General features: G+C 32.4%; 1 protein-coding gene across 2 annotated transcripts in view; it reads left to right on the forward strand.

Moving 5' to 3' along the window:
- Positions 1–15162, forward strand: part of LOC123705506 (DNA-binding protein D-ETS-3) — a 36659-nt gene that overhangs the window by 7008 nt on the left and 14489 nt on the right. Inside the window, exons 1-3 of one of the 2 annotated variants that reach the window (XM_045654299.1) lie at positions 1761–1890; positions 7050–7103; positions 13137–13208. In XM_045654299.1, the coding sequence (XP_045510255.1) occupies positions 1818–1890; positions 7050–7103; positions 13137–13208 (199 nt within the window). In that variant the 5' untranslated portion in view covers positions 1761–1817. Of the gene's footprint in view, positions 1–1760; positions 1891–7049; positions 7104–13136; positions 13209–15162 lie in introns of those variants that run through there. The other variant, XM_045654300.1, reaches the window with a different exon arrangement.

The raw sequence follows: 15162 nt of genomic DNA on the forward strand, positions 1-15162 counted from the left end.
TCTCAGCCAGCAGCATCATAAGGGTATCCAGGTGTGAACAAAAAGTTTTTGTAATAAATGGGGGTTATATAGTATATGGGTATTGTGCAAATGGATAATTTGAAACTAATCGCTTAGCTGCAGCTTAAATTTATTCGAGTTTTTAAAAAATCAGATACTGTATTTCCGTTATATGCAAACAGGGCAAGATAAGGTACTGTTTATGTTCATTTATAAAATTAAACAACTCAAACACCTCATTTGATAAAAATCCAGTAGGTAGGTATTATTTATCAATAATTATAAAGCATAAAATAGAAGTAACATTAACTATCTTGTAAAAAAAGACATTATTGCCAATCATTTTCACAAAATAAAAGATTTAACACCGTCACGCAAGAATTCAGTGTTATAATGTAGAATTTGTTCACGCTTCGCCCGCCGCCCGGGCAACAGTAATGTTGGAGCGAGGGGCGACATTAGAGCCCTATCTCGATATCAGTGACGCGACAACGTTACTCGTACTTTGCATAACTTGTGTATTTATTCTGGATTGCACGTGCGATCTTTGTTGATAAACAAAACTTTTGCCACCCACTCCAGTTAATGTCTCGAAAAAGCGAATACGATTGCATGATACACATATTCCACATGTTGAAATTTTACATTAAGAGTTTACGCGTACACACATATATTTGCAAAATATTTTAAGCAGGTAATGGTAGTGAATAAGAATTAAAATACGGTTTTTTATAATTGCGCGGGCTCGACAAATTGAACACAAAGACAATGGAGGTCCATACAATCGAAATGAGAGGAAACATTCACAGGCACAATTAATAATAAATGAAAAAGAACACATGTACAAAAGACTGAGCCGCTATTGTTCACCGCGAAATATGCTTAATAGGAAAAATATGATATCATGACAAATGAATAAATTTAGGGAAAAAATACAATATCTGAAAACATATTTCTGCGTTTATGTTATTGTTATAACAATCGTTTTAGGCGTTCTATTAAAGTAAGTGATATTTACATATGCGTACATCAATAAAAATAAAAACCATCAGTTTGCATTATGATCATATTGTTACTACCTACTCTACACCGCTACGAAATTTTCACTCTAACTTATATTATTAATACGAATGTCACTCTGTCTCATCTTCACGCTTCAACAACTCAACCGAATTGGATGATATTTGCTACAGCGATAGCTTGGTTAACAGAGAAAGGATAAGCAGGTTTTTCATTGCCTACGCGGGTGAAACCACGGCACGACAATATTCCATAAATACAAACTACTAACAACAATTGAAATAGTATTTATACCCAACTGAAACACAAAACTTACACAACAATAATCGTATTTCAACCATTATGCCGACAACGCTACTGATGCTTTCAAAGTATCTTTCTCCGTAACGAGAGCCTATTAAATTGTAGAATTCGATTGTTCTGCAGCAAGTCTGGATAGTGTGAACAAAAAAGCAAACTGAAAACGGCACAAAGCATTCAATTTTCGCCAAACCATCGACGGATAAGCTCGCTAACAGGCTGTCGCGGCCCACAAAGCCTCCTGATTACCAGCGCCGTAGGAGTACCTCGTCATTAACTCCCACCCCTGTTTATTTTTCTCAGATAAAGATTAGCCGTAGAGTTTTGCTATTGGCGGCGTGAGTTGTGGAAAAGAGAGGGGGTCGGTCAGGGGCGGGTTTCGAAAAGCTCCCGCCCCTAAGTAGCGAATATCGTCGGATGCAGATGTTAGTCGAAAGTGTCGGCACTGCGATGCGTAACGTACGTATAATGCTCCCGTCAACTATCTAACGCGCGCCATGCTCGACATCAAAGGTTCCGCCGACTACCTCAGTCGGTCGGGAACATTTACCAACTTCTCGATGCTTTTTGGTGAATATATTTCCTTACTTGTGATTGTTGTGTTGTGAAGTGTTATGTGCACTACATTCTGAAATTGCATGATACATATTTTGTACATAATATATTGTATGTAGAGCAAAAACACGCGATGTTATAAACAAGGGAGTTAATTTTTTTTTTTATTATTATTCTTTATGGTTACTTAAAAATGGATATCATGCGTAAATAATCTTTTCCCGTGTTAAAAGATAGTCAAAATAACATTTAGGATTTTATATTTAGTAAAACTTGTTTTTCATAATTTCTAATGCGGCCTCTTCTAATCGTTTTTGACGTAGAAGTAAATAACTAAAAACAACTTTTGATCTAATTTTTTTATTATTTTCAACTAGCATTAACTTAACATTTCACTTAATTGGAAAAAAACAGTAATAAAAGACAGTAGGTATTTAACTGTAAATGTAAAATCATAATGTCAAAGCTTTCATGATAGATTAACTCTGGAATTTTATAAGAAAAACTTGGTCTAGGTATGCTTGAATGGTAAAGGTTATCCATAAAATAGACGTATGATAAAGTCAGAAAATGGCAAACAGCTTGCTGGCTGTGGCTGTACTATGTTGACCATCGTAACCTTCTACGTCGTAGGCCGTAGCTTCACCGTAGGCCTAGTTATTTACACACTGTTTGTCTATAACCGAAAAAGTGTTAAGCGGATTATACTCGCAATTGGCAATGATTTTACTAGTTATTATTCCATGGTGCGCAATGTGTATAGTTATTAGCCAATTGTAAAGCACTGTGTAAAAACGTACATAATACCTACTATAAATTAATTTTGGGTAGGGAATATTTTTAATCGGAATACAACAATATAATATTAAATAATGTACCTATTAGAATATAATATTCAATAAAGCAAGTCGTTTAAAATATTGATATCATTTTTATAGAGGAATTAATTTATTACATGTGCTTTTGATTAACCGTAGATGAGAACATTGTGCGATATGGTTTTTTTTTTTATAAAAATAACATCATTAAAAAATAAAACATTACTTACCTACCACATAAAGATATTTTTCTACCTATAGATATTATTCATAACCATCTATTTATAACATTTCCTATAGGATTACCTTCTGTATTCAATTTTATTTATATAGAAAGATTGATAGTCCAAATTACGTATTATTTAAATATTTTCCACATGTTATAAAAATATAACTTACTTATTACTGGTTAACCCTTAACGCATGAATAACATATCGAGCTTAATCGAAGTGCTCGATTGTTTTGTATACCTCTAGCATCTCGTACTTTTTGTAACTAACAGAAAAGTGCGAAAAGTGTTCCCAACGTGTTGTGCGAGTCGAAAGGCACTAAATAGCAGGGATTGTGAGCAGCCGTAAGACCAATTTAGTACTCGAGACACCCCAGTTCTGACTAACGATACAAGTGTCATCTTCCTTTAATTGCTTGCGTTTAAATGCCGCGGCATAGTGAAGATTTTTACACCTTTGTGTAAAGTGCAAGTCTTGCAGTCTTTTTACCGACTTTGGTGACGTTTGGCAAGATTCTGAATAAAAAAATAAAAAGACTTTTGCATTTGTAGCAGTTTAAGAGCTTTATAATATGTTATGTAATAAGAAAGTCGGTGTTTAGAGTTTTTACTTATATCATTCCGAGTTGTACTATGATAGAGTCCGAGATAATAAAATAATAAATAACTGAACAATATTTTTAACATAGATATATTAAGATGAAATTTAAAGTGTCCAATGCGTGTACTTACAGATATAAATATACACAAAGAAAATGTGTAAATTAGGCGTATTATTGGAAATATTTCATATTGTTATCAACAATACAAATGACCTTTTCCATAGAAAAAAGTTTAATAAAGGTTTCATAAAAACATCAAGATTTACCTGACGATTTAATTATATCTTTTATTAAGATCATTATATTATTTCCTGTAGCATAACAATAGACATTGGTATGCATGATAAATGTTCATGGCTAGTGCAAGGTTTTGTTTAAAAAATACCAAAGTTTTTAGGAGAGAAACAAAAATGTTTGCATTTAAAACAAAAACATTTTTAAAAAATGTATTTAGTACCTAATCTATGTTTTTTTTTTAAATTCCTTGTATTGATTTATTATTGATGCCTTTATTGATGCTTCTTATGTGACTTTTTGTGACCAATTATTGTGACTTATTGTGATTGGCTTAAACAAACATTCATTCTGTGTGGCTATTTTTCACTGCGTTGTGTAAACAAAAGTACCTCTATTATTTGAATAGGCCTACGTCACGAAACCAACGTTTATTTCAATTTACCGTCCGGATAAAAAAAATAATTTTTAATTTTTCAATGATTGGTCACGAATCTGGATTACCTTATATGACTATGTTATATGCAAATAATGGTGTAAATAAATAGGTATAAAGTAACATTTACCTCTGTAACTGGCTTAGTTAATTGGTAACACATTTAAATATACTACTATTATTACTATACTTTTATTTAGTTTATATCACAGGAATGGTAACTTTTAAGAAAAAAACACGAAAGCCACTTTGTAGAGTTTTATAAGATCAACAGATTTTGGTTTGAATTCTTTTTTCAATAAAAATAACCGTGTTCGGGAAAAGTCCAAAAACTATGATCATAAACTTTGCCCCAATTACTTTTGAAGCACACATAGTACACCAATAATTAATCGGGATTTTTTGTTATTTAACCATTAACTATTTTTATATCAAGTGATAGGTATAAATATTGCAATTGATTGAAACATAAATTACTTGTACACGCAATGAAAAAATAAACTTAATAAAGTAAAATTTATTTCAAATCGCATATCGTATCATATCATAATATAATTATTGAGGAGTGTGAAATATAGAGCCCTTCAAATATTGATTTGTATAATCAATTTGAATTTAGAAGAAATCTATTAGAACTGAGAAGTGCTAGGTATATATTTTAGTGTTATAATTACTTAACATTTAACTATTTAATCTCAAACAAATACTTATAAACTATCCTTACAGATAATTATGTACGTTACTTAAAATTGCTTACCGCTAAGATATATTAATGCCATACATTTCAATACTATTCTATCTTCTATGCCATTTCCCTAAGCCTAAAAGTATCTTAAGTAGATTTTTAATTATATAAGCTTTGTTACTACTGGTATTATATTATCCGTGGTTACTAGATTATAAATGATATTTTACGAAAATCAGTTAACATTTAAAAACTACTTTGTTCTAAGTCAATATAAATCAATATTGACTTAGAACAAAGCACGATATACACTGACTAGGGGTTGACCTGTGACCACAGTGCCGTCACGGAGCAGGAACACCCCTGAACTTTGGGGTGGAACAATATTACTTACCCATATATTTGTAGCATATTAAGGTTCATTATTTTTTCATTTGAGTAACAATAATTGTTTTGCCCAGGTACAAAGAAACAAAGATAATTCTCGTTTTGGCTTTGCTTGTTAGGTTTGATTGCTGTTTGGTTTTGCGTTGAAATTGTATCTCATTTTATATTTTTATAATTTAAAATTATACCACAATATTATACATACAGAGCGCCGAGACGAACGTCAAAACGCCAAGGAATAGAATACGCTATCGATAGAAATTGACATAAGCGTATGATGTTTTGCCTAAGGATTCGGTCACCCTACCAACGACAACGACGACCACGAACAAAATTTTCATCCAGTCGCAATTAAATAAAATTGTGCAAAACACAATTAAAAATGAAATTTAAGAATTTCCTGTCGTATTGGTGTTTGGAAAAAAAATTGAGATCAATGGATAGACAAACAGGATTCTCATAGAAACGGTGGCTCCTAGAAAAAAATGTTTTTTAACCTTTATTATAGACTAGCTTCCGCCCGCGACTCCGTCCGCGCGGATGTCGGTCTTCGCGTGGATGGTTTATATTTTCTCCATTTTGAGTAACTCTGAAAATGATATCTTATAAATATCTATTGGACCCAAATACGGCTAGGCCTTTATTAATACGCAACGTGTGTTCGCGGTTCTACGGAACAACGTCTATGGATAAAACTGAAAAATTAAGATTATTTTTTTTCTACGTATTTTTCCAGGATAAAAAGTATCCTATTTTACGCCCAGGATAATAAGGTATAATTATACCAAGTTTCATCGAAATCGAACCGGTAGTTTTCACGTGATGTCTTCACATACAGACAGACAGACAGACAGACAGACAGACAGACAAAAAATTTTTTAATCACATATTTGGGTTTGGTATCGATCCAGTAACACCCCCTGCTATTTATTTTTTTAATATTTTCAATGTACAGAATTGGCCCTTCTACAGATTTATTATATGTATAGATAATTGGATGATCTACAATTTTGGTTCAGGTGATTGTATGATAAACTTACCGTCTCGGCGAAAATCGCAAAAACCCTATTTTTTTTATTAGGTAATTGACCTCGAAATTTTTATTTCCGAGTACCAGAATGACGGGAGATTTTAATATTGATTTTGAACAAATTTCGGCAAGATTGGAATTTTGGTCGTGGTCGTCTTCGTCGTTGGTAGTTTGACCGAACCATTACCAAAATTTCATGAGCTTATGTCAATAATTAGCGTTAGCAGTTTCTATTCCATGGCGTTACGTACGTTTGTCTAAAGGTCTAAAGGCCCAGATTTTATTAGGACAACTGAAAGAAATCAATTCATATTAGTTGTACTTGTACTCCAGATATAATATAAATTAATGTTATGAAAGTTGTAAAGGAAAAGCAAATATTTTTCAGTTGTTTTTGTGTGCTTTATACATTTTAAAATAACATTCTCATTAGAATAAAAGTCGTTAAAACTATCACTTTTACGGAAATTTTGTACTTTACAAGTTAAAATCCAAAAAATAGAAGTGTACTTTGAATTTATAAATCTGATAGGCCAAAACAAACATTCATTGTTTGCGTCTATTTTTCACAGCGTTGGGTAAACAAAAGTCTACCTCTTTTATGCAAATAAACCTAACTGGTGGTTATTTACAATTCGGGTTAAAAATATATAGAGTTCCAATTATTCAATGATTTGTTACCGTTAAATAAAAATAGTTATTATAAAGTTAAATTTTGATTTCTAGTATTTAAACTGTTTTATTATTTTCAGATGCATCGTATAAAAGCTCGTGGTCAACACATGCAACAACACAGGGTTCACAAGGTATGTAGTTTAATTAATTATTATTATTAATAATAACTATCAGTTCTTTCAGTATACGATGTAGAGTTTTACCGTCTTATTACAAACTCTTCAGTAGTCCTTTAAACCCAGATACTAAAGTTAAACCATGACTATTATAAATTATAGATATAAGACTATTTATATAAATTTATAAACCATGACTTATAAATTTAGTGCATAGGTTTAAACTTATTCTTTAACTATTGTCTTTGGTTTAACACAAACATGTTTTGTAATAATACTTTAATTACACCATGGTTTTAATATGTTTTAAACCCGGTTTTTAGTTAGACCGTTTTGTAATCAGAGGGGTGAATGTAATGTAATGAATGAATTCATGTGATAGTAAGATGGTAGAAATAAAATTAGTGCTACCTTCTATTCATAAATATTAGAATGCAAAAATTAATACACAAATCACAAGGGTAATAAAATTATGTTTATTTTATTTTATTTTCGTCAGGTAATTGACGTTTAATAAAATTTAGTAAATTCGAACCTTAATAGGTATCTATGATAGATATCTATGGAAATTACAAAACCAAAGAATCATTTTTTGTTCATAATTCGTCGTCTAAACTGATGAAATATAGCTGTTTCTATTTATTGTGGCAATCTATTATCTACTCATCGTTTCTCTTTGTGATATCTATAGAAACTACAGATTCAATCTGAGATCTACACTGTAGATCATATCTTTCAGAGAATCCAACCGTCAATTATGAAATGACAAGTTATCGATGCGATACGTACCTTGAATGAATGAATCCATGAAAAATTATTTATTGCACATTTAATACAGTATAAACTAAGAGCCATACAAGTAATAACATGTACAGAGGGCGGTCTTATCGATTATCTTATAAGAGCGATTTCAAACTCAAACTCAAACATTCATTTATTCAATTAGACTACTATTTATATAGCACTTTCGAATCGTCATTACATAGGTAAGTATTTTTAATATTTACCACCGATTCCTGCCAGACAACCCGAAAAATTTAGAAGGATAACTTTTATGGTGGTGGTGCATTACAGACTTAAAATTACAGTACCTTCCATGTTGTCTTTCTTTTTCATTTCAATCATCTTTCATAATCATTGCATACAACAATTGCTCTCATAACTATTTGATACAAGGTCGTTAGGTATTCGTTGTCTAAGGATGAAAATATTTTTGTAATATTAAAACAATTTTAAAAATCAGTCCAGCAGTTTTTACGTTAAATACTAAATAGTAATTACAAACAGACCAACATTTCCAGTTTATGAAGGGTTTTAGTATTAATAAGGGAATACTAATGGATTAGTATAAAAACCTAAATCAGTACCTATCTTAAATTATAAAAAATCAATGCGCATAGGGTGAAACGTATAAACATAATTTATTTATAATATCACAAAAGAGAACCGAAACTTTTTACTGTATTTAAGTAAACATGAAAATAAATCCTGAAATAATATATAAAATATATATGAGCACTCTACAAATTATTCGGTCATAAAGCTCGTTACTGCCTCTCGGCATTTAGTTGGGCTGAAACAATTCATAGTTACGTGTTAAGGAACATTTCAATTAAACACTATTACATTCAAGAATGCAAGTTGCATGTATAAAATTTCGTTGAACATTTTTAACGTTAAAATAGAAACTACCCCAAAACATAGCACGCAATGGCGGAGCGAGCGCGCGGCGGCCACGCGCCGAATAAAGTGAACAATATGACTTTAATTCTTTGATTGACATTTACAATATTTCGGTAAGTGATGCAATATTATCTGGGGTGGGGGAACTTATCGCTACGCTTCAATGCCGTTTTTCATTGTTTCCTCGCTTGACTTCTCGTATAATGTTACACTTAAATCAGTTTTAGTTAATCAGGATTCAATTTTGTGTGAATTATGTTGAGAATGTAGGACGCTTGTAGGACGTTGGTATTTAGTGTTATTCAATTCTCTTACTTTGTTATACAAATAATGGTAGCATCTCGAGGTCTACAATTAAAGAGCCTGCAGTAGATTGTTCATAAAATGGAACCTTAATATTAAAATGAGCTAAGAATTAATTCGGTAATTATTTTCAGGATTTCGTTGATTATCCTTTTTCTTTTCTACATAATCTTTGCACCATTAAACCTGTGTTACTACTTACTTATTAATGATTAATGATAGCGTACGATGACAGAACGAGTCAAACATACAAAATTGCGTCGCGTCGAGCCGTGACGACTTAATGCCCCTATACAATAGCTACAAACGATTTTGTCTCGCCCTAGGGAGCGATTATACTTACGGTTATTATGGCATCACTCGATATTACATTGCCGAAATGTATCGCATACTCTCAAAGCGAGAGAGCAAAAATCAATAACTTTTAATTTTTTACTTTCAAACACCTTTATGTAGTGATCGAATTTTACAGATCGTACTAATGATTTTGCAAGTTTAATTTACATTATTTTTATAGAGTAGCTTTTTTGTCGCGATTTTTCGCGCTTTGTCTAAAGCTTGACAAAGTATGTACCTACAATAACCTTTCTCTAGGAACCCTCGATTTGTAAAAAAACCGCATTAAAACCGTTGCGTATTTTTAAAGTTAAGATAATTAAGCTTACATAGGCACTAACAAACAGCGGGAAGCGAAATTATTATATAACAATTTTAAATTGTCTGAAAACAACCCATACATCCAATTAAATAGTTTGGAAAATTTAAGTTGAGCATTATATAGACAAGCAGAGGACTATGTGATCCATAAAAGAATATGATACGATACAGCAATACCCTTTAACATTAGATATGCAAAAAGTATTTCAAAAACTGTTTAATAATTATTTTGCATGACTCTTACTTCTATCTGATTTGAATACTTACATTATTTCTTATCTTTATTGATAATTCGTTTGAGTTAACATCATTGACGTCACAAGACGGTACTGAATCGATCATATTCTTTGTAGATCACTTTATGCATATTGAAAACGTCATTTTAGTCAATCAATCAATAATAAATAATTGCTCGATATATTTTTTCCATTTAACTATAACTTTTAGTTGCCTAATAAGCCTCCAAATCGACCTATACACTATGATCCCCCGTCGCTCGTTCAAAACGAATTATAAATACGCAGGCGACATTATTTAAACTAAACGTTATTCATTATCTGAGATTTGTTAGGTGACGCCCCTAATGACTAAATTCCCTAATGGCTAAATAGTTATTAATAACTTTATTTTGCATATTTAGGTTCGTTGGAATATAGTCTTTGAATAATAGTTTATTCTGACCGTGTAAGTTTTGGCCTTATTTTTAATTTAGTAGAGTTCGTACAGAAATTTTCAAATGAACAATAGAGTTGAGACTTTACAATATATATACGATACTCTGTTAATAAATGAATAAAAAATGTTGGAAACTCGAGAATCGAGAAGGATGAAGAAAAAAGTAAAAAAAATACAACCGGGGTTTCGTTGAAAGGAGACGAAGCGAACGGCGGCTTGGAAAATTAACTGAAAGTAGTATTCGCCAGTGATTTTCTATGCTCCTCTCTCTCATCCGATTTAGGTAAGTGTGAAAAGGCTAGTATGCTGGGGAAAACGCTTCAGGCGCTTCAAGGGAAACAGTAAGCGCCCCTATTGTTTTGCGTGCCGTGGAGCGAAAACGAGCGCTGTACGTTTTCTAGGGTATATTAAGCGGAGGATTGTAATTTAAAATGAAAATCAGACCGTTATCTAGCCTTAGCTATACAGTTATTATATGATATAATTTTCAAAACTTACTGGGCTAATGCTTTACGTAGAACATTCTAAGTGGTAGCTATTCATTCTTGCCTTAGTGAGGATTATGGATATTCATACATTTTTGTTAATGTACTTTTCAAATATCGTTAAATTATAAAGCTGTTTAGTAACTATCGATTACTTTATAACTTGAAATTATATAGAGAAACGTATTTACTTAAGTATAAAAATTATGTGTAACTAGCTTTCCGCCCGCGGCTTCGCTCGCGTTTCAAAGAAAAAACCCGCATAGTTCCCGTTCTCGTAGGATTTTCGAGATAAAACCTATCCTATGTGTTAATCCAAGTTACCCTCTATACGCGTGCCAAATTTCATTGTAATCTGTTCAGTAGTATTTGCGTGAAAGAGTAACACGTGTAACGTGGGTATGTTACACATCCATTCTCACAAACTTTCGCATTTATAATATTAGTAGGATTTACATGAACCACATGGTTTATGTAATATTTGCAAGTACTTCTCAAATAAGTATGTATACTTATCTAAATAAAAAATGTTTAGATAAGGATTTGTTTCAGTTGGCTACATTTGCCAATATCGATTCAAAAATTAATTGTAAAACAAACTACCCATAGACAGTCACAAACAATAATTTATGGAAATCCTACCAAATTTACACAAAATAAAGACAATAATCCACTTCTCTTACATGGTTTCTAACCGTCGGATAGAGGTACTTACATACCAGAATCGTGTATAATAAGTGAGGCGAGACGAAATCTGAAAGGGCTTAACCATCGCATAGCAAGAGATCAAAGGGCTCGTGCGAAAACATTTGACAAAGGCGTCAGTTTGGTAAACAGCCTCGGGCGTTGAATTTGCTTTGGCCAATTTTTAATCTGATGCTGCAGATTTTTCATTTCTTTCTCTGCTGTAAAATGTTTCGGCGAATTACAAAAATGACACCTATTACTTCTTTTAATTTATTTTGTTTTAAATTCTGAGTCTAGAGTTTGACGGAATGTACTGAAAGGTGTGGAAAGGAAGGAAAGTGATCACAACCTCTAATTTTGTCTGTAACATAGGTCACCTACGTGATTCACTAAACTTGCTAAGAAAAACATTTTTATAGGTACATTATTATTTGGATCTCGAGTTACATGTATGATCGATGCTTTGGGATAGTGTGCTGATACGTGAGCAAACAATGGATATCCTATGTCCATGCGACATATTATATCAGGTTTTTAGACGCTGCTAACACACTAGATATGTCGAACTTGTTAATAGTTAATGCTTTCGTTAATGGTTATCAAGGATAAACCATTGATATGATGTAAGATAGGTATGTACCCTATAAGGCTGCAGTTAGACGACGAGCGCGGTCGAAAATAGACAATACTTATATTCTTACGTGTTATTTTCTTTCATATTCCTATACTGATGTGTATGATGAATACAATTTACCTTGAAAAAACAAGACACTTGTCTTCAAACAGTCAATTCAGTCAGTTTGTGTATTTGAAATATCTTTGCTATCAGAAAATTGAATAATAAATAGATTTTTGCGTTAAACAATAATATTAAAAAATAGTTCTTCTAGTTCATATGAAACAAACAATTCATAACAATCATCTATCAGTCCCCCAAAAATTCAATGAGCATAGAACATAGAATCAAAAATACACCGAAATCAAAAGGAGTTTCCGCAATGTTGCTCTAACACTAACAGCGCGTGAAATCCTATTGAGAGCATCAAAGACTTCTCCTTGATCTTGAGCGTAGCCAATATTAAACTTAATGGTGTTGATTTTAGAGTGCAAAATTGTTCTAAGCTCGCCCTTTATGCCTGAGGCAGTGTCATCGCCGACAGAATATTGGGCGGCATTATCTGCAGAGATTGCGCCTGAGGCGCGTTGATGAACTGGTCGTGTTAATTATAAAACAATTTGCTATGTGTGGCTCTGATGCGCCAATGTTATGCTACGAGCAATAACCGCATGTTATATCCGTGGCTGTAATGCAATAATTTATGGTTAGACACACGTTAGACAGTTTCCATAGTTCGAATCAATGACATTAAAGGAATCGAAGCATTATTTATGTTCAGGTTCAGTGATTATATACTTCCTTAAAAAGTAAAATTTTTATATAACCGGACCTTAGAACCGGACTTTGAAAGTCATAAATGTCATCTTGGTGAAATGTGAATTACGCTTAGCATAGACGAGGAAAAGGATAATGTTTTATTAATGCATATATTTGTTGCAGGCTATGGGACGAATTCGTTATCAGCTATGTCGAAATCGACACTGGATGCACACTCACATCTGCGGCAACCGGGTAAGTACGAAATAAAAAATTAGTCTTGCGCACCCAAATTTTCTTCTCATATTTACACAAGCTCGGCTCCTTAAATCCTAACTGACATAACGAACTATAAATTTTATTTCATCCATTTGCAAACGGGTCAAGCTTCATGTGTTTGTTGTCCACGGTCAGTTACCCAGGGCACATTTATTTGTTCCTCCACCCATTGTAACCAAACATATTCCTGAAGGGTGCCCTCGCAAAAAATGGCCATTTGAAATAAATATGCTCTTTCGCATAGTATACAGGTATACTATATAGGTTTCGAGAAATGTAACAGAAAGTAAATATTTTTATCGTTTTTTAATATATTAAATTTATTTTTTATTTTGTCTTAAATGAAATGGAAAACATTACTTATTTATTTGGAATTCAGATACGTTTTTTGTAGGTACTCAAACGAAAACATTTTCATTATAAGAAGAGCTGTCTAACAAGTAACGCATTAACTCAATTCCACTTTATTTCCTACGTGACTGCGTTTCTCAATGACTGAGAAAACTTTTATTCCAATTTACGAAGGATACTTGCTATCACGTAGATTGCTATATTAGCTCAATTTTAAATAAACAGCGTTGTGCCTTATTTCTATGATAATAACTAAGGATAATAACTATAGTCATTAATTTCATACGAACTTGTGCATAGTATATACTGTCCAATCTGAATACACCTTTAAAAGTGGAAGTCAATATAGCAGATTCTTGTAAATATTTAACGCATATAATTTGCCTGGTTAGTTATTTAGTTGTATGATCTGGAGTGTAATTCACAATAGCGCGTTACTGCGGTATATGACTTCATTTTATAATAAGCTCGCTGGTAAAGTGAAGCGGTTATAGTTCTATCAACAGTTCTGACAGTCTGTCAGATATCCATTTCATTAGACAGGACAACATAGGGTGTTTGCGCGTGTCTGCCGCGTGCCTCTCGACATTGCACGTCTCAGATTACAACTGTGACCAAAAATGCGGGGATTTGTTTACACATATCCGATATGTACGACATTTCACGATAGCTTCACGAGGATAAGATGGTTTGGACTCGGATTAAAATAACGCAGCATTGATATTGTGTAGATCAAACAGTTCAGGCAGCATCGAATAACTATGTAATCAAGATATTGGACAGGACAGGACCCTGAATTGGCTTCCGAAATACAGCTTTCTTTAAAGGTTTGAAGAAAAATGTATAAAAAGCGACAACAAATCAAATTTAAAAAAGCACAGTTACAAAGACAATTTGTTTCACTGTATATTGCCTCAATGAGGAACTGTCGGGCTTCTAAATCTTTGGCTGTTATTGTGCTAATATGAAACATTCAATCAATTAAAATGTCACGTCAGTTATCATCGCTGACACGAGTCTAAATTGTGCCTCCATAAGACAATGTTATTGCCATCAGTTTGGTTGACGTTTGATCGGACCCACCCTTAACAAACCGCGTTACGCAAACACCCTTAGTAAACAACGGCTAAATAAAAAATCACACGTAATAGCCAGCGCGTAGAGTGAATATAGAGCAATATAGTTTTTCGGTATATCTGAATTATATTTAATGTAAGAACCCTTTTTTATTTTATGGTATTTAATTGATTACAAAATTAATATCATCACCATAATTTAAAAACTCTTCATAAATGAATGTATGAGTTAATATAAATTTTAAAACTGAAGTTATCTACAAAACTATTTTTTTTTTCGCCGATCACTAGTAAGATATATATGAAACCAATTAAAGTCTTAAAATGAGATTTGTATGAAATTTTATTGTAGAATCTATTATAGTAAAACAGAAAACAATACTTCAAATCGAAGGTTATAATCGTTTTCCACATCAATCATGCAAAATTATAACGTTCTTGATGAATCCATAGATGGAAGATAATAATTAGCCACACAATAATCATATGTCTTAACAAATAGA

The sequence above is a fragment of the Colias croceus genome, chromosome Z, assembly GCF_905220415.1.
Source record: "Colias croceus chromosome Z, ilColCroc2.1".
Lineage (NCBI taxonomy): Eukaryota > Metazoa > Arthropoda > Insecta > Lepidoptera > Pieridae > Colias > Colias croceus.